The sequence below is a fragment of the Rana temporaria genome, chromosome 10 (assembly GCF_905171775.1).
Source record: "Rana temporaria chromosome 10, aRanTem1.1, whole genome shotgun sequence".
Classification (NCBI taxonomy): Eukaryota; Metazoa; Chordata; class Amphibia; order Anura; family Ranidae; genus Rana; species Rana temporaria.
The window spans coordinates 142,678,362-142,697,302 of NC_053498.1; the positions used below are offsets into that span (position 1 = coordinate 142,678,362).

The 18,941-nt window shown below is 42.8% G+C and overlaps 1 protein-coding gene across 1 annotated transcript in view; it reads right to left on the reverse strand.

The window, feature by feature from the left end:
• Nucleotides 1-18,941, reverse strand: part of PRDM16 (PR/SET domain 16) — a 102,707-nt gene that overhangs the window by 38,082 nt on the left and 45,684 nt on the right. Inside the window, exons 7-10 of the mRNA XM_040326456.1 lie at nt 13,234-14,638; nt 7,120-7,207; nt 2,099-2,268; nt 296-373 (exon numbers count right to left, since the gene is read on the reverse strand). Of these exons, the coding sequence (XP_040182390.1) occupies nt 296-373; nt 2,099-2,268; nt 7,120-7,207; nt 13,234-14,638 (1,741 nt within the window). The remainder of the gene's footprint in view (nt 1-295; nt 374-2,098; nt 2,269-7,119; nt 7,208-13,233; nt 14,639-18,941) is intronic.

The following is an 18,941-nucleotide window of genomic DNA, read 5'->3' on the forward strand; positions in this document are numbered from 1 at the left end:
CAACCAGATCTTTCATTTCCCAACCCCCCCAATTAGAAAAAGAACAGCTGTTATCTGGATAGTCGATCTGGTCAAAGCAATTTACTTCACCAAAGGAACAAGTGCCTAATCGTAACCAAGACTCACCCCAAGGTAAATGATTGGACTTTCAAAACATAAGGAGTCTCAGAAGACACGTTGATACATTATGAGGGCACCATCGATAACACAACAGGTTAGCAGTACTTTCAATTAAACATTTCGAAACAGGGGCTACATGAATTTGAAAAGCATTGCTCTTCTTGGTTTTCTCTACCTGTAGGGTTGTTCCCCTGTGTGGGTCCTGAGATGTCTCGTCAGATTCGCTGACCGTGGAAAGATTTTACCGCAGTACCTAAAGACAATCGCAAATCAGAGTTAAAGAAGAACACGAGCAGAAGCAGTTATAATGTCCATTGCCCATTTCCCAATCCCCAGTTCTGCCATTGTCATTTTTTGCTCTATAACCCCTCTAACCTGAAGAGTGTGACACCATGTTCTAAGCATGAAACTATATCATTATGTAGCCACCCCCCCCCAGACTCCTGACACATGTCTGAACTACAGACTCGTGTGGGTCTATTTTTCACACGCCAACCCAACCCAAACCCAAGTTCCTTCAATTCAAACCCCAATTCCTTATCAGATGCCTGCACTGGAAATATAGGTGGAGACCCGCAAAATACCTGTACCCTGGTATCGGATTTCTAGATCTACAGAAAGAACACTATATTTGTCCTTTAACCACTTCAGCCCCGGACCATTTGGCTGGCCAAACACCAGAGCGTTTTTTTGCGATTCGGCACTACGTCGCTTTAATTGACAATTGCGCGGTCGTGAGACGTGGCTCCCAAACAAAATTGACGTCCTTTTTTTACCACAAATAGAGATTTTTTTTGGTGGTATTTGATCACCTCTGCCGTTTTTATTTTTTTGCGCTATAAACAAAATTAGAGCGACAATTTTGAAAAAGAAGCAATATTAAAATTTTTTTTGCTATAATAAATATCCCCCAAAAATATATAAAAAAATATTTCTTTCCTCAGTTTAGGCCGATGCGTATTCTTCTACATATTTTTGGTAAAAAAAAACACAATAAGCGTATATTGATTGGTTTGCGCGAAGGTTATAGAGTCTACAAAATAGGAGATAGTTTTATGCCATTTTTATTAATATTTTTTTTCCCGTTGGTAATGGCGGCGAACAGCGATTTTTATCGTGACTGCGACATTATGGCGGACACGTCGGACACTTTTGACACCACTTTGGGACCATTGTCATTTATACAGAGATCAGTGCTATAAAAATGCACTGATTACTGTTAAACTGACACTGGTAGTGAAGGGGTTAACCAGTAGGGGGCACTGAAGGGGTTAAATGTGTCCTAGGGAGTGATTCTAACTGTAGGGGCGATGGGCTGTGTGTGTCACGACCAGGGGCGGACTGACTATTGGGGCTCTCGGGCACTGCCCAAGGCCCCAATGCCACTAGGGGGCCCCATCAGGGTTGACAGACTTAATAAAACCAGGGACAGTATGTAAAAATCTGTGTTTTTTTTACATCTGTCCCTGATATGTCCAAAACCCACATGTTTTTGATGTGAAAAACCCGAGATTTTAGCTGCCCTGCCTCTGCACTGCCTCCTGGCGTGGTGGCCATCTGTAAGCCCGGGGGGGCCCCATATTCTTCTATTGCCCGGGGGCCCCATGAGTTGTCAGTCCGCCCCTGGTTACGACAATGATCACCGCTCCCGATTACAGGGAGCTGTGATCAGTGTCCTGTCACTAGGAAGAACGGGGAAAAGCCTTGTTTACATCAGCATTTCCCTGTTCATCCTCGCCGTGAGACGATCGCGGCTATCCCTGCGGACATCGAGTCCGTGGAACCTGTGGTCGGACTCAACGGAGCTCGCGGCCCCACAATGCCGCATCTTAAAGGGGACATACCCGTACGCCCATCTGCCCAGCCGTGACATTGTGTCGACGAATATCATTGTGCGCTGGTCGGCAAGTGGTTAAGGGATAAGTCAATAACGGTCGTTGGTTCCCGTCCAGAGGCCAACCAAAAGTTTTGAAATTACCTGCAGGTATAGCGTTCTTTTCCTTTCCGTAAGATCGAATCTGACAGCGTTGGGGGCGGGGAACGAAAGTTGAATGGATGGTGAGGGAGGTTCTGTAAGGAGCTTCCGGTGTCGGCCTTCATGTTGGCAAAACTTTCCAGCTTTTCCGTCATGGTCTCGATGGCCGACATCTAGATGAAGTCAAGCAAAATCCATAAGTGAATGAAGCCCTGAAGCCTCCATTTGTCTACTGGAGACAGCAGTGTTACCGGTATGTATTGCCGGATGGTTATTACTTTGGGTATTTATAGAGTCCTCACTACAAATGCTAAGTTAGGAACCATCTATATTTTGGACAAATTATGTAAATGTAAATCATGTACTGTATAAAGCACATTGAAATGATCAAACTAGAAAAATTCTCAATAGAACCTGAAACACTAAAGGCAAAATTCCGGAGGACCCGTCTCTGTGATAGAAAAAAAAAAAGATGGAAGGACGGGACATATATATATGATTCTTTATTGATTATGCACAATGGGCCAGATCCACAAAGAAGTTACGCTGGCTTATCTATTGATATGCTGCGTAAATTCTATTTTGCTCCGGCGTATCTTTGTTTTGTATCCACAAAACAAGATACGCCTGAAGCTGTGTTAGATCCGACTGGCGTACGTCTTAGTACGCCGTCGGATCTAAGGTGCATTTTTCCGCTGGCCGCTAGGTGGCGTTTCCGTCGATTTCCGCGTTGAGTATGCAAATTAGCTAGATACGCGAATCCACAAACGTACGTCCGGCCGGCGCATTTTTTTACGTCGTTTTCGGCGTATAGTTACCCCTGCTATATGAGGCGTATCCTATATTAAGTATTGCCGTCGTTCCCGCGTCGAAATTTGAAAATGTTACGTTGTTTGCGTAAGTCGTTCGCGAATAGGGCTTTGCGTAGAATGACGTTCACGTCGTAAGCATTGGCTTGTTGCGGTGGGATACCCCCACGGACGGCACATGCGCAGTTAAAAAAACAAAAATGTCATTTACGTCGGGTCAAGACGTATTTGCGTAAAACACGCCCCCATCACATCCATTTGAATTGCGCGCCCTTACGCCGCCAAAGTTACACTACGCCGCCGTAACTTACGGCACAAATTCTTTGAGGATACAAAAAAAAAGCTACATATGGACATCAAATATATCCAATGTCACTTTTTTTTTATATTTTATGTACCATTTGTGTAAATTAGGCAATAATGTCATTATTTACGTCTCTTATACTTTAGCGCTGCTGTTCCCTCTTAGTATTGAATTTAAGTGATAAGGTTGAACATTGATTATGTGCAATTCATTTATTTTTCACTGTATTATTATTTTGGTTGATTGTTGATTATGCATGTTTATTCATTTTACACTGTATAATTATTTGCACCATGTGAACTTTTGTATTATTTATTTATTGTAGAATTTTAATTTAATATTTTTTTTAACAATTTAAAAAAAAAAACATTAGCTGCCAAAAAGTTGCACTTTTGAAAAAAAATAAGTTCTTCAATTTTTTTTTTTTTAAAGTGCAATTCCAGCCAATAGCCTTCTATTGGCTGGAATTGCACTTTATAAAATAAAGAAATAAATTGCATTGGTCTAATTTGTATTGCTATTGGTGGGATTGGAATAGGCAGGACCTATAGCTGGCCATGGATTACACACGGGACGGGACGGTAGGGGACCCGTTCCATTCGTTTTTTTTTTTTGCAAAACTGCATCACCGCGAGGTGAAACTGAAAAAAAAAAATGTCAGTTTGAACAGCGGCCAAGGAAGAAGCCGAGGAGCCAGCGAGCGAGCGGAAAGCCAAAGGAAACCATACATCAAATAGTAGATGCTCTATTGTACAGCCAGCTCTGACCTTTTGCACGTTTACAATACATTAAACCGGGCTCAGGGGACGAACACGGCCCAGACATTGTTTTTTTTTTAAAGATATCATTATTAAAAAGCTGTTGTAATTACCAAATATAAATTGTGGCAACCTGGCAGCAAGTCCTGGACTCAAATATTGTAATTAGACATAAAAGAGAATTAAGTCGGGGGGATTTATGCCCTACGCAGAACCCCAAGGGGGTGGAAGATGTAAAAATAAAATATGGGGCACCTGCCTTTACAATCAATCACCAGCAGGGGGGTGACAAACATGTATTTTGCAGTAGGAAAGGTCGGGCAGAAATGCTGCCCTCTTATGCCCTGTACACACGATCGGTTCATCCGATGAAAACAGTCCAATGGATTTTTTCATCAGATATCTGATGAAGCTGACTTTCATCAGTCGCGCCTACACACCATCGGTTAAAAAAACGATCGTGTCAGAACGTCGGTGACGTAAAACACAACGACGTGCTGAGAAAAATGAAGTTCAATGCTTCCGAGCATGCGTCGACTTGATTCTGAGCATGCATGGATTTTTAACCGATGGACATGCCCACAGACGATCGTTTTTTTTTTTGCGTTTTTTTAACCATCAGATAATTTTAAAACAAGTTCCTAGTTTTTTAACCGATGGATAAAAAAACTATGGGGCCCACACACGATCGGTCTATCTATCTATTTCTGATGTGATAGGGAACCTTTGATGTGATGGAAAGTCTGAAGTAAAGAAGGCACTGATGTGATGGGGGACTCATATATAGGGAGGACTCTGATGTGATGGGGTGAGCTTATTGATAGGGGGACTCTGATGTGAGTGGGTCCTCTCATGTCACTGGGAGCCTCTGATGTGACGAGGGAACCTCTGATTTGATGTGGGACCTCTAATGTCATGGGAGGACCTCTGATGTGATGGGAGGACCTCTGGTGTGATGGAGGACCTCTGATACAAAGGAGGGCTGTGATGAGGGGAACTCTGACGTGATGTTGGACCTCTGATGTGATGAAGAACCTCTGATGTGATGTTGGACCTCTGATGTGATGAAGGACCTCTGATGTGATGGGGGAACCTCTGATGTGACAGGGGTCCCCTGATGCAAAGGGGGGATGTGATGTGATGGGGAAACCTCTGCTGTTATGTGGGACCTCTGATGTGATGGGAGGACCTCTGATGTTACAGGGGACCCCTAATGCAAAGGGAGGTTGTGGTGTAATGGGGGGAACCTCTGATGTTAGGTGGGACCTCTGATGTCATGGAGAACCTCTGATATGATGGGGAAACCTCTGGAGTGATAAGGGACCTCTGATGAAAAGGAGGGCTGTGATGTGATGGGGAACCTCTGATGTGATGTGGGACCTCTGATGTAATGGGGGACCTCTGATGTGATGTTGGTCCTCTGATGTGATGGGGGACCTCTGATATGATGGGGAACCTCTGATGTGATGTTTGACCTCTGATGTAATGGAGGACCTCTGATGTGATGTTGGGCCTCTGATGTAATGGGGGACCTCTGATGTAATGTTGGGCCTCTGATGTAATGGGGAACCTCTGATGTGATGGGGAACCTCTGATGTGATGGTGAACCTCTGATGTTATGGTGGGACCTCTGATGTGATGGGGGACCTCTGATGTCATGGAGGAACCTCTGATGTCATGGAAGAACCTCTAAAGTGATGGGGGAACCTCTGATGTGACAAGGAACCCCTAATGAAAAGGGGGGCTGTGACATGATGTGGAACCTCTGATGCCATGGAGGAACCTCTGATATGATGGGGAAACCTCTGAAGTGATAAGAGACCACTGAGGCAAAGGAGGGCTGTGATGTGATGGGGGAACCTCTGATGTGAAGGAGGGCTAGATAAAGCAGAACTAATTTAAGTAATAAAACTAATCCAAAAATTAAGGAAAAATTAGGCTTAGCAACCAATCAGGTGCTATATTTATATATATATTTTTTAAGTTTCTTTAATCAGGCAGACATGGCTTGTCACCTTGAAGCCGGCCTATAGATGGCACTAACATGTCTGGATTATGATGGGCTCCCCGAATCTTCCCAGGCTCTGTCTGCTGGTATTAGTCGACGGCTTTGTCATATCTACTCCTTTTACAAGTCGATCTCAGCACTATTCTAAGCCAGACAAACACAGGATGTTTCTGGCGGGTCCGCTGCCATTATCCAGTCTTCTCGGAGAAAAATCACTGGAAGTTATTAACTAGACATTGGTGGGGAAGCAGAACAATGAGGGGTCTATGTGAAGAAGTTAGGTGGGAAAAAGTTCCCAAACTTCTAAGGAAAAGAAGAATGCCACTGCTGCAGAGCAGTTATCTTATTAAAGGGATGCTCCACTTAAAGGGCAACTCCATGTCTTTTGTTTTAAAGAAGGTCTATTTGCTGCACAAGCCTTTCTGTAATTTAGTGTGAAAAAATTCACCTATGTGTTTTTGTGAACAGTATATAATTTTGCTGCCCCCCCCCCCCCAGTTTGAGTCCTAGTGCAACCCTGGGACTATCATTGACTAAAGGAGATTTTTTTATTTATTTTATTAGCAAAGCTAGAGTTCCACTTTAAAGAGAAACACCACTAAGCATTATTGGTATCTAACTCCGATGTCAACGAAAAGACGCCCAAGGCCACTCAACAGCGAGAGGCAAATAGGATAATTCAAAAACATTGGAACTTTTTTGGACCAGTCATGGCTGAAAAAGTCTGGTCCAAAGAAAAGCAATGCTCAGCTCCCAAGATGAAACCAAAGCTTTATTAATTCTGCGGTATGCTAGCTGTGCTGTCAGTTATCGGGGTGTATTGGAGGATGGTTCAAGAAATTATTCAGGCTGCGGACTGGACCTGTCCCACAAGGTGGAAGGGAGCAACCATTCCCACCTGGAGCGACACAGCTCTGTCTTTGTATCAGTTGTATTGGAGGATGACCACAGACACGAAAAAAATGAATGGGTCAAGTCATGAATTTGAAGCACTGAGTGTCATTATCTTTGCAGATTGGCAAATTCAAATTCAGATTTTTCCCTTCAATAACACAAGGCCAAATGCCCATGGTTTTGTTCATGTTTAATGGTCAGTTGGTCTATAGTCAAGGCACACATTGTAACCAAATTTCAGATCTGTTTACCTGAGGGTGAAAGAGGAGAGGGGATGGCCGTAAGTACTTGTCCTTTATCGTCCCCACAGGGTCTGTCACTTTCCGCTTTTCCACCCTGCTGGACAACAACACAGAGGGTTACGTACCTCAAGGAAGATGAGAGCATCATGAAAATATCAACAACGGCTTGACATGAATCTGGAATTTAAAACTGTAACACAAATGCAACACCTGATTTATCCGAACATACCTGTAGTTAAAGATCCCCAAGCAAGAATGTACCATGCATGAAATCTTCAACTCCAAACTGGAGATCAGTCCCCTCCCAATCCCAGCAGTATCCCATAATGCAATGTCCAAACATGTGGCTTATATATTTTATAGGAAGTGGGCTCTACCCTACCAGTGTAATATTTAGCACCATTTAATCTCTAAAATTGTTATTAAATTATAGTGTATCTAAAGCCAAATCCTTTTTTTTTTGTGTCTTGAATATACATTAACTGAGTGGACGTATCTTCAGAGTGAGAGGAACCTCCCCTTACCATTAGACAGTTGTAACCAGCACTGGTGTCCCCGCTGGAAGATTTTCCCTCTATCCCTGTTGCAGTGACAGCCATAAGGTTTTGGATTAACCATTACTCTCTGTCTATATGGTCACCAGGACCAATTAAAATGGCGGATCTCGCCAGCAATTAAAACCTGGCAGAACCTCCAAAGACATGCTGGTAGGTTAATCAGATCCTGTCTAAATTGACCCTAGTATGTGTATGTAAGCGTGTCGGGATCCTACGGGGTAAATGACCGTGCTATATCAAGATGCAACTCAACTCTCAACTCAACTTTAAACACCCTATCCAAAATGTAAAAAAATAAATTGGCCTTAAATATTTGTTTTAAGCTTCATCCTCCTATACCCTTCTCTGATTTGAGTAACTACTTGGTCCAATAATGATTTGGCCCAGTACCACAATTATTTGGACTGTCCTCCTGACTTGAAATCAAGAAATCAACTCACCAAAACACAGTTAGTCCATAATTCCTTGGAAATTAGTGTTACTAATATACCATCAATCTAGTTCAGTGTTTCTCAACTCCAGTCCTCAAGGCCCCCACAACAGGTCAGTTGGAATGGCTGTGGTAATTACTAAGTCAGTGAAACTGATCAAATCACCTGTGCAAAAAACTGGAAGGCCTGAAAACATGAACTGTTGGGGCGCCTTGAGGTCTGGAGTTGGGAAACACTGATCTAGGTAATGAGGTATAACCCAAAATTGCTAACATTCCTTAAAGTACTACTAACAATATACAGGGTGTGCCATTTATATGGATACACCAAAAACAAAAGTTGGATTCAAAATAGCCAACTTCAAAATGGCCGCCATGGTCACCACCCATCTTGAAAAGTTTCCCCCCTTACATATACTAATGTGCCACAAACAGGAAGTTAAATTCACCAACCATTCCCATTTTATTAAGGTGTATCCATATAAATGGCCCACCCGGGTGGATCCATATAAATGGCCCACCCTATAGAAGGACTCCCCATGGTGGGACCTTTAAGAGCAATCTACTACAACTGCGTTAAAGGACATATTAGTCCATCTTTATTTGAACAAAACAATAAATTAAAAATACTTCTAAAACCCAATCACAATCCAATCCCCAAACAAGAATGTACCATGCATGTAATCTTCAACATTCCAAACTGGAGATCCCTCAACCCCACCAGTATCCCACAATCCAATGCAGAAGCCCAAACATATGGCTTATATATTTTTATGGGAAGTGGGATATTTATTCATACAAAACAATAAAATATTTCTAAAGCCCAAGCACGGCTCAATAACAATCCAATTCCCAAAAGCCGTGATTGGGTTTTAGAAAGATGGACTTATACAGGGCCGGACTTACCATTGGACTTGACTGGGCTCAAGACCATGGGCCCTGGCCAATAGGGGGCCCCAGGAGGAGGAAGCAGGAAGAGGCATGCAGCATGGGGGGAGGAAGCAGGAAGAGCCATGCAGTTGAGGAGGAAGCCCTCCTGCTCAGCTACTGTGATCGTGACGTGGCAACTGTGATGGCCCCCCGCTTAACAACTTTGATCGTTCCCCCCCCGCTCAACAACTTCAACCCCCCCCGCTTCTTGGCTCCAGGGGGCCCCTTCAATCAACACTCAAGCCCAGGGGCCCCCACCACCCTAAGTCCTGCCCTGGACTTATATGTCTTCTAACACAGTTGCAGTCGATTGCCTTTAAAGTCCCACAATGGGGAGTTCTTCTATATTTTTGCTAATATATACAGTAACATCAGGTGTAAAATATCTTAGAGGCTATACAACCCAATATAAAGGTATTGACTGCTTATTGATTGATTTTAACCTCTAACTTATTATTTAATGGGGGTTTAAAAAAAATATCAAACCCAACAGACATCTTACCAATACAGACAAAAAAAAAACATGTATAAAAGGAAGGAGCACCACACCAAAAGATAAAATTGTCCAAAATGTATTTATTGGTATTGTGCTGAAAAAATAAAAATAAAAAACTCAGTGAGTTTTGGTTTCGTGGGGTCGAAAGACTGTCCCTTCATCAGGGCTTCAGTTAAAATTAGAACCTTAAGTGGACTCAAAATGGGTCTTTCCTATGCGAATCTGTAAATTGTAGATAATTGCTGGATCAGAAGAATTACTGGCCAGCAGTATCTGCACAAGCAATCAAGCAAATCAAGATCTTAACAATGCAATACATTTTCAAATGGATATCATTTTTTTTGCAATTTAAAGGAATCTATAGCCAAACGTGAAGACCCCTTCATAGTGCTACTCAACCTCAATGCTATAAATAGTATGGCAATCAGAGACCTGGAATGTCTTTCTTTTTCTATAATAAGCGCAATGGTCATGTCAAGGCTGGAGAATTACTGCTTAAGCAGAGCCATTGCCTGATTGGCCTTGCCCAAACTTTAGCCTTTACTCCTCAGCTCAGTTAGAGTGAATTGCCTACACTCTCCAGCTTTTATTCATGATGGGGGGAACCAAGGGGCAAACCAAGACCCAACACCCAACATCCTCACCTCCAGCTCTGCAGTAGAATAGTGTTGCCTCATCTCCCCAATGATCCTGATAGGGTAACTACCATGGCACCCTGCTCTCCCCCAGTGGAAGGGAGAACATGAGCACAGTAGCCTGATCTTCTTCCTGCTCTCTTGTTCCAGGGTCCATCTCACCTTCCCCTTTCTTTGGCCTTTATATGAGCTCCCAGCCTTCTCCTTCAGGGAGGAGACACCATAAAAGGGGACCTACACTGCTCTACCTGTTTAGAAGTTGGCTGTTGAGATACTTGTCTGGCCTATCAGATGGCAGCCCATTGTCCAACTAAAGAACCCATTGAAAACACTGCTGCCAATTGTGAGGCAATGGTTTAGTGTTGTCAGCCTGCAACAAGAAGTATTGTTACCAGCCCGGCAGGATCACTAACTTTGCATGCAATAAGTTCACACAAAATGCCATGGTTAATAAAATGGTCTATAGTGACTCATGATGCCAGACATACTGAAAAAATAGATTTTGGGTTTACATCCACTTTAATCAAGAGCCTCTCACATTCACCTTAAAAAACACTTGGTTTCATTAGAAAATGGATGCAGATCCAATCATTCTTTTCTAGCTGGAAATTTCCCTTAAAAAAGGTTATATTTTACCAAGTAAAAAAATGGATACTCTTCAGGATGATTAATGCAGGGCCTCATCATTTCGAAAGCAGGCTGACTGGTGTGATGAATGGAAGGTCAGCCTAATTGATACATGATCTATGTCATTCGGATGAGGACATTTCCTGTAATTTTATGAGTTAGCATCCTGTGTCTTCTCTCTGGAGCCTCGGCTCGTCCAAGACAGAGAAATAACTAGGACTTCCCTCGATACAAAGCTCAGTTTTGCCTTCAGCACAACACCAGGCTATATATAGCAGGTAGAGAGTGTACAGACAGAAAAACAATAATGGTCACCGGTGGAGTTAAGCCAAAAATGCACGCCTGAGATTGCCCAGTGGTTTGCAGCATTTGTATGTCGTTTTATTGGAAATGTAACAGTGTCCATATACACCCGAAATACTATATGGGCAAAACCATGGAAACCTCTCCAAATGATTGGTTGTTTCAAGTGAAGAGTGCTTGTAATGCTACAGCATACAAAAACATTATAGACCAGTGGTCTCCAAACTGCGGCCCGGCAGCCGATTCGGCACTTTGCTTGCCCTTATCCAGCCCTTGAGACGCTATTCCTCCCACTGATACAAGACATTATCCTGCCAACTGACATCAACAATGGGGTACCATTTCTCCTCAATGATAACAACTACGGGCCACTATTCCTTCCCCTAATAAAAAATGTGGTGATGTTTACTCCCAATGATGGCAGGAAAATTTCCTTTCCCGTTGGTCACAGTCCGACCCCCTAAAGTCTGAAGGACAGTAAACTGGTCCTTTGGTTAGAAAGTTTGGAGACCCCTGTTATAGACAACTGTGGGCTACCAACATTGTGACCACAGTTTGGGGAGAGCCACCTTTCTGCTCCAGCATCGCTAGACCCCGGTGCAGAAAATTAGCTCCATAAAGACATGACTTGAGCAGTCCAGTGTTGACAAAATCCAGTGGCTGCCCAAAGCCAGAAAACTATCTCCATAAAGACATGACCAGTCCAGTGTGGACTAAATCAAGTGGCTGCCCAAAGCCAGAAAACTATCTCCATAAAGACATGACCAGTCCAGTGTGGACTAAATCGAGTGGTCTGCCCAAAGCCCCGACCTCAACCCTACCGAACACCTTTCGGATGAACTGAAATGCCTACAGCGGGCGAGGTCTTCTCATCTCACATCAGTACCTGACCTCACAAATGCATCTTTGGATAATTGAGCACAAATTCCCCCAGACACACCCCAACATCTTGTAGAAAGCCTTCCCAGAAGAGTGGAGACTTCTATAGCAATAGTAGGTGTGTGCGTATGTATAGAAGAGAACATCTCCATTTTGATGATCATGGCATTGGAATGGGACAACAATTCAGCAAGCTAACATAAATTAAATTGTGTGGCGTTCACCAAGTTTTGGCCTATATAGAGCTTTTCTAGGGTTGGAATCTGTTGGGGAAAATCTTTCAAATGCTTTTCATATTTCTCCAGCAGCACTCTCTGTTATTCCGCGTACACACAATCGGAAATTTGGACAAGAAAACAGTGGATTTTTTCTGACGAAATGTTGGCTCATACTTGTGTTGCATCGAACTTTTGTTGTCGGAAATTAAGATCGTGTGTACGCGGCATTATAGGTTGTCTACAAATACACATCAATTGTTCTGACAGTTATTTCATAATAAAGGATATTGATGATCATAGAGAGATAAAACATTCAAGCATATAACTTCTAAGCAATGATCACTGCCATCCATGTAATGCACATATTCCCATATTCAAACCCTCAACACAGTCTCAAAGCTAATTCTTTTTAGTGTTAATACTAAAAAAAAGCTATATGTAATTTGTTGCTACAATAGATTTTTTTCCTTATGCCCCGTACACACGATTGGATTTTCAAGGTTTTTCCGACGGAATTCCGCTCAAGTTTGGCTTGCATACACACGGTCACACAAAAGTTCTCCGAACTTTCGACCGTCAAGAACGCGGTGACGTACAACACTACGACGAGCCGAGAAAATTAAGTTCAATGCTTCCGAGCGCGCGTCAAATTGTTTCCGAGCATGCGTTGGAATTTTGCGCGTCGGAATTGCTACAGGCGATCGGAATTTTTTCTGTCTGAAAATTTGAGAACCAGCTCTCAATCTTTTATTGGCGGAAATTCCGATAGGAAAAGTCCGATGGAGCCTACACACAGTCAGAATTTCCGACCAAAAGCTCACATCTGACTTTTCTTGATGGAATTTCCGACCGTGTGTACGGGGGCATTACAGTTGCATTGAAACGTCAAAGCTGACATACCTTACAGTTGCATTGAAACAAGCAAATTAGATAATCCATATTTAAAGAAGCTAATGGCACATGAATAAAGGGTTGTAGCAGAACTTCATCTAGACCCCCCCCAATTAGGACGCTACTGTTTCTTGATTAGGTCAAGGTATGTTATTACCTGTAAATGGGGTCCATGAAGAATGGAGAAGGTTTTGCGTAGTGAAGATGTGGCTGTTGCGGAAGAGGAGGCGGAGGAATTTTTGAAAGCATGTCATTGGACACCACTTTCCTTTCACTGTAGATATGGTTTTTCCTAGATTCCCTAGCCCCATTATGACTACTGGCTCTACTTCTACTACCAATACTGAGGTCCAAGGGTTGCTCCTCTCCCGAAGCCTGGGGCGCCGAAACTTTAGGCGGCATTAAGGCTGACTTAATCTCTTTTGGTTTGGTGGTGAGATCAAATGGTGACTCGGAGCTCGTGCTGACAACTTTCTGAAGGTCCCTAGGAGACTTTGGTTCGGCCTTCATAACCAAGTTGTGATTTAATGTCCGTTCTGAGAAGGTTGGATATAATGAATGGGGAAAATTGGGAAGAAACTGAAAGGGAAACATGGAATGATAGGGGAGTGAACCCATTTTCTTTTCTTGCATGCCCATAAATCCAGGTCCAAAGTATTTTTCTGCTATAGAAGCAATAGCTTTGATAGAGTCATTGGCTGCCCCCATTGATGGAAGCAGTTGCTCTTCTGGTGGAGGAAAAAAGGAATGTTGAGAATAGAAAAATGACCTTTCAGCAACATTATTAGAACTACTGGAAACAGAACTACTGACAATGTCTTGCTTGCTTTCTACGGATTTGTTTTTGTCCTTGTTTTTGTCTCTTTCACTGTCAACATCACTATCTAAATCAGAACCAGTACCAGTGGTGGTATCTAAATCTGTCCCCGAGGTGGTGTTGACATCTTCAAAGTCACTTCCATCTGACAAGTCACTGCTCCTGGATTTATGTTTTTCCATGTATGTTTCCATACTGTTCCCAAACTTTTCCTCCAATGAAAGCTGCTGGTTGCTATTGCTGCTGTTTAGAGAGGCCATAAGAGCAAGCTGAGGATTTCCCATTGGGCTAGGAAGCTTGGCTTCCCGAGCATGGTTCAAAGGGCTCTTGAGTAGTGGAGAAGGAGGTAATAAAGGTGGCCGGGGGTAAAGCGACGGAGGAAAAATTCCTGGGAATCCAGGGGCCAATGCTGGAAAAGGAGGAGGAGCATGTGAAAACGGCAAACCACCTGGATGTGCCCTAGAAGAAAAGTAGTCATTGAAAGCGAGGCTAGAATGATTCATGTTCGGAGAAGATTTGGACTTGTCCATCAAAGAACTTGTCAGGGGCAGACCAGGGGCAAATAATCCACTGGGGTTGTAATGGTTTTTGCCTTCACAAAAGCGTCGGTGCTTGTTCAGGGAGGAGGTAGTGCTAAACATCTGTCCACAGTCCTTGCATTTAATCTGCGTACGGCAGTCAGCATGCATTCGTTTATGGCGACACAGGTTGGAGAACTGTGTGTACGATTTGTGGCAGACCTCACCTGGAACACCAACAGAAACCAAGACAAAAAAATTATCAAATAAACATAAATGTGTTGAAAAGGGTCATATAGATGTTTACAATAGTCCTTCAAAGAGGCCAGTTACTTTCACAGAAAGGCATAGAGAATTAAATTGTATATACAGACATTTTTTTTAAAACATATTGGAGAAAGTATGGACGGTTTAGAACCTTGTTTTCTGTATTATGTAGACTCCTCTATGTGTCCTGGTCAGGGCCGGTGCTAGCACTAGGCAAACTTGGCACCCGCCTAGGGTGCCCTGCTGCCTAGGGTGCCCGGTCACTGGTGTTCCTACTCTCTTCTCTGTGCAGCGAGTCTCAGCATCAGCAGGCACATAGTGTCAGAGGCGCATTGGTGGCAGAAGACTGTGTCTGTGTCCCGACTCCCGAATGAATGGAAGCAAGCAAACATTCATTGACGGGCGCTGGTGAGGCTGCATTTTATGGGCGCTGGTGAGGCTGCATTTTATGGGCATTGGTGAGGCTCCATTTAATGGGTGCTGGTGCTGCTGTATTGGTGGGCACTGGTGGGGCTGCATTTGATGGGCGCTGGTAGGCTGCATTTAATGGGTGCTGGTGAGGCTGAATTTGATGGGCGCTGGTGAGGCTGCATTTGATGGGCTCTGGTGAGGCTGCATTTGATGGGCACTGGTGAGGCTGCATTGATGGGCATTGGTAAGGCTGCATTTGATGGGTCCTGGTGATGCTGCATTGGTGGGCGCTGCATTTGATGGGCGCTGGTAGGCTGCATTTAATGGGTGCTGGTGAGGCTGAATTTGATGGGCGCTGGTGAGGCTGCATTTGATGGGCACTGGTGAGGCTGCATTAATGGGCATTGGTGAGGCTGTATTTGATGGGTGCAGGTGCTGCTGCATTGGTGGGCACTGGTGGGGCTGCATTTGATGGGCGCTGGTAGGCTGCATTTAATGGGTGCTGGTGAGGCTGAATTTGATGCTGGCTGGTGAGGCTGCATTGATGTGTATTCCTTTGATTTCTGTTGAAGTTTTGATTTTTACTTTTGTATAAAATTGGTTAATGGATTATTTTCAATAAAATACCAATACCTTCATTGGTATCAGTAGGAGGAATAGTTCCCCATCTTTGGTGTAAGTGGAAGGAACAGCACACCTTTATAGGTATCAGGCCCCGTACACACGGCCGAGGAACTCGACGTGCCAAACACATCGAGTTCCTCGGCCAGTTCAGCCCTGAAGCCGCCGAGGAGCTCGGCGGGCCGAGAGCTCCCATAGAACAACAAGGAAATAGAGAACATGTTCTCTATTTCCTCGACGAGTTCCTCGGCGGCTCCATCGGGCCGAAAGTGTACAGACGACAGAGTTTCTCGGCAGAATCAGGCTCTGACCGAGTTTCTCGCCGAATTCTGCCGAGAAACCCTGTCGTGTGTACGAGGCCTCAGAGGGAGGAATAGTGTCCCCTCATTGGTATCAGTGGGAGGAATAGTGCCCCTTCATTGGTTTCAGTGGGAGGAATTGTGCCCCGTCTTTGGTGTCACTGGAAGGAATGGTGCCTCATTGTTGGTATCAGTGGGAGGAATAGTGCCCCATTCATTGGTATCAGTGTGAGGAATAGTTCCCCCAATTGTTGGGAGGAATTATACCCCACTGTGGGTGTTAGTGTAATGAACGGTGCCTCATCATTGGTGTCAGTGGGAGGAATGTTGCCTTGTTTCAGTGTCCAAGGGCCAGATAAAGATAAGCAAAGGGCCACATATGGCCCATGGGCAGCAGTTTTGGAAACCACTGGCCTAGACGATCAAGCTTGGGCAGTTTTTTTTTTTTTTTGGGTGGGGAAATAGCTATAATTTATGTTACGTTATCTATGTTAGGACTGTCTGGTATAAACTAATCTGCTTCTGCTTTAAATACAAATATATTTAATGGTCAGATCCTGAATGAATGGTAACTTTTTTTTGTCGTCTTGTGTGTGAGATCCATCTCCAGTTGAAATAAAATGGTTTAACTTTTAAGCTTTTTTACAATACATATATCATGTTATTCCTAAGTGGAATTAAAAAAAAAAAAAAAAAAAAAATGAAGATATTAATATATAAAACATTTTTTTTTTACAAAACTGATATTCATTGTAAACTGACAAGTGAATTATTCATCTCAAACCGAAACATTGCCTTTCGTTGCACAAGTCATTAAAAAACATTAAGAAAGCAATTAGTAAAATTATATATATTTTTTTTTTATTCAGGTTTTTTCTTTCTCTTGTGGCCTCCACACTTGTTTAAACTGTGCTAAAATATATAACCTAGCTCCTTGACACACAGACATCCCAAATGTGTGAAGTTGGACATTACATGGAAGACCCATGCTGGGTAATTTATTAGCTAAGACACCGCGCTATGTCTAAAATGCATGAAGAGCCTTGGTCCACTGCCCGGGATCTGCAGTTAGAAATGGTGGATTAACACGCTATGAAGTTCTAAGCTGCCAATGTACCGTGTCCCAAAGATGACTTTGCTTGTAAAAAAAAATGATGACTACATTATTCTCTGTTTGTTTTTACGGGGAAGGAAATGTCATAGAGTTCTCGGTGGGTTAGTAGGGAACACTGGGGTGAAAAAGGAAGCCGTTAAATGGGCTTCATTGCTCACACCTGGCTCACTTGCAATTTCTGGTGCTAGCTGACCGGTTAGAGTTAAAAGAAAATACCTTATCGCATCCCTAAAATTGGCCAAGTGAAAAAATAAATAAAAATAAAATGAAGAGTGGGATCTAATATAGGAGACATGTTGGGAAATAATCAGACAAATGTGATCAAGGACAGAAGAGTAGTTGGCTTTAGTCCTAACAGTTCCAGTGCTAGCCTAATTCTAAAATGTATAATGTAATTTCACGGATGTGATAAGGTATTTTCTTTGAGCTCTACCATAGCTTATCACATCCCTGAAATGACATTATACATTTTAGAATGGGGGCGCTTTGAGGTTGTGCAGAATTTTAAAGGGTGCCTTGACTGAAAAAAGGGTTGAGAAACACGGGTCTAAGGTACCCCAACAGCAAGATCTCCCTACAGTAATTCCTGACTCTGTTGTTATCCACTGGGAAGTATTGGGTGCTCTTCCTATTACATTGTTCATAGTATAAAATAAATAAACAATCCAGTAGGGAGAGTGGGAGCTTCTATTAACGGGTCAATGCTGTATCTTGGCCTAGGCTGGGGTTATTTTTGGCCTGATTAAGTCCTAATTCTTTGACTATGAAACTGGTTTGTGAATTTTACATGACCATCATCAAATGGAACATTTGTTGGGCAGGTCCGTCCCCATCCCCAGTGTTCATCCTGGGACAAGTGGCACAGACACGCCAAGAGCGGTACCTGTGTGGCCAGATCAGAATTGTATGTCCAATAGACATGTGCACACTGAAATATTTTGTTTCGTAATTTTGTTTTCTTCCGAAAAATAAATGTATTTAGTTACTCCCGAAATTCGTTTTTATTTATTTTGTTTTTTCGTTAAAAAAAATGCATTCGTCCAAAAATCCAAATTAAGGTCGAATCTGTCATTGAAGGCTTATGGTGTCTGTCGAATGTTCGGAAAAAAAAAAGAAAAGAAAAGAAGATTCGACTGAATCTTTAAAAAAAAAAAATTTGACTCTTCATGTCTCTCTATGTCGAATCTTTTCTCTCTATGTCGAATCTTTTCTCTCTATGTCAAATCTTTTCTCTCTATGTCGACTCTTCTTCATGTCTCTCTATGTCAAATCTTTTCTCTCTATGTCGAATCTTTTCTCTCTATGTCGAATCTTTTCTCTCTATGTCGAATCTTTTCTCTCTATGTCGACTCTTCTTCATGTCTCTATAATGTCGAATCTTTTCTCTTTACGTAGAATAATATTGGACTAATAGAGTTAAGGTTAGGCACATTCGACCGCAACGAAAACGAAAATAAAGCATTTGTTTATATCGGATGTTTCAGTCATCGTTTTCTTTTTTTTTCTTATCGTTTGTTAAAACGATAACGAAAATACCTGAAATTCGGACGAAAATGCATTCGGCTAAAACGAATGCACATGTCTAATGTCCAATAATCCACAAATATAGACTTAGCCCATGCCTATCTGCTGGACCAATGTGATGTCATTTAAGGGTATTGCTGCAGGTAAATATGAAAACTTCCACCACTGGAAGTGCCTTTGTTATTACTTAGCACTGGCATTTGTTCTGACATCAGTTTGAGATGTTTCAGTGATCATTCAGAATCCATTGACAGGTGAGCTTGACCTCCTTCTGACCCACATTTACCGGTGTTT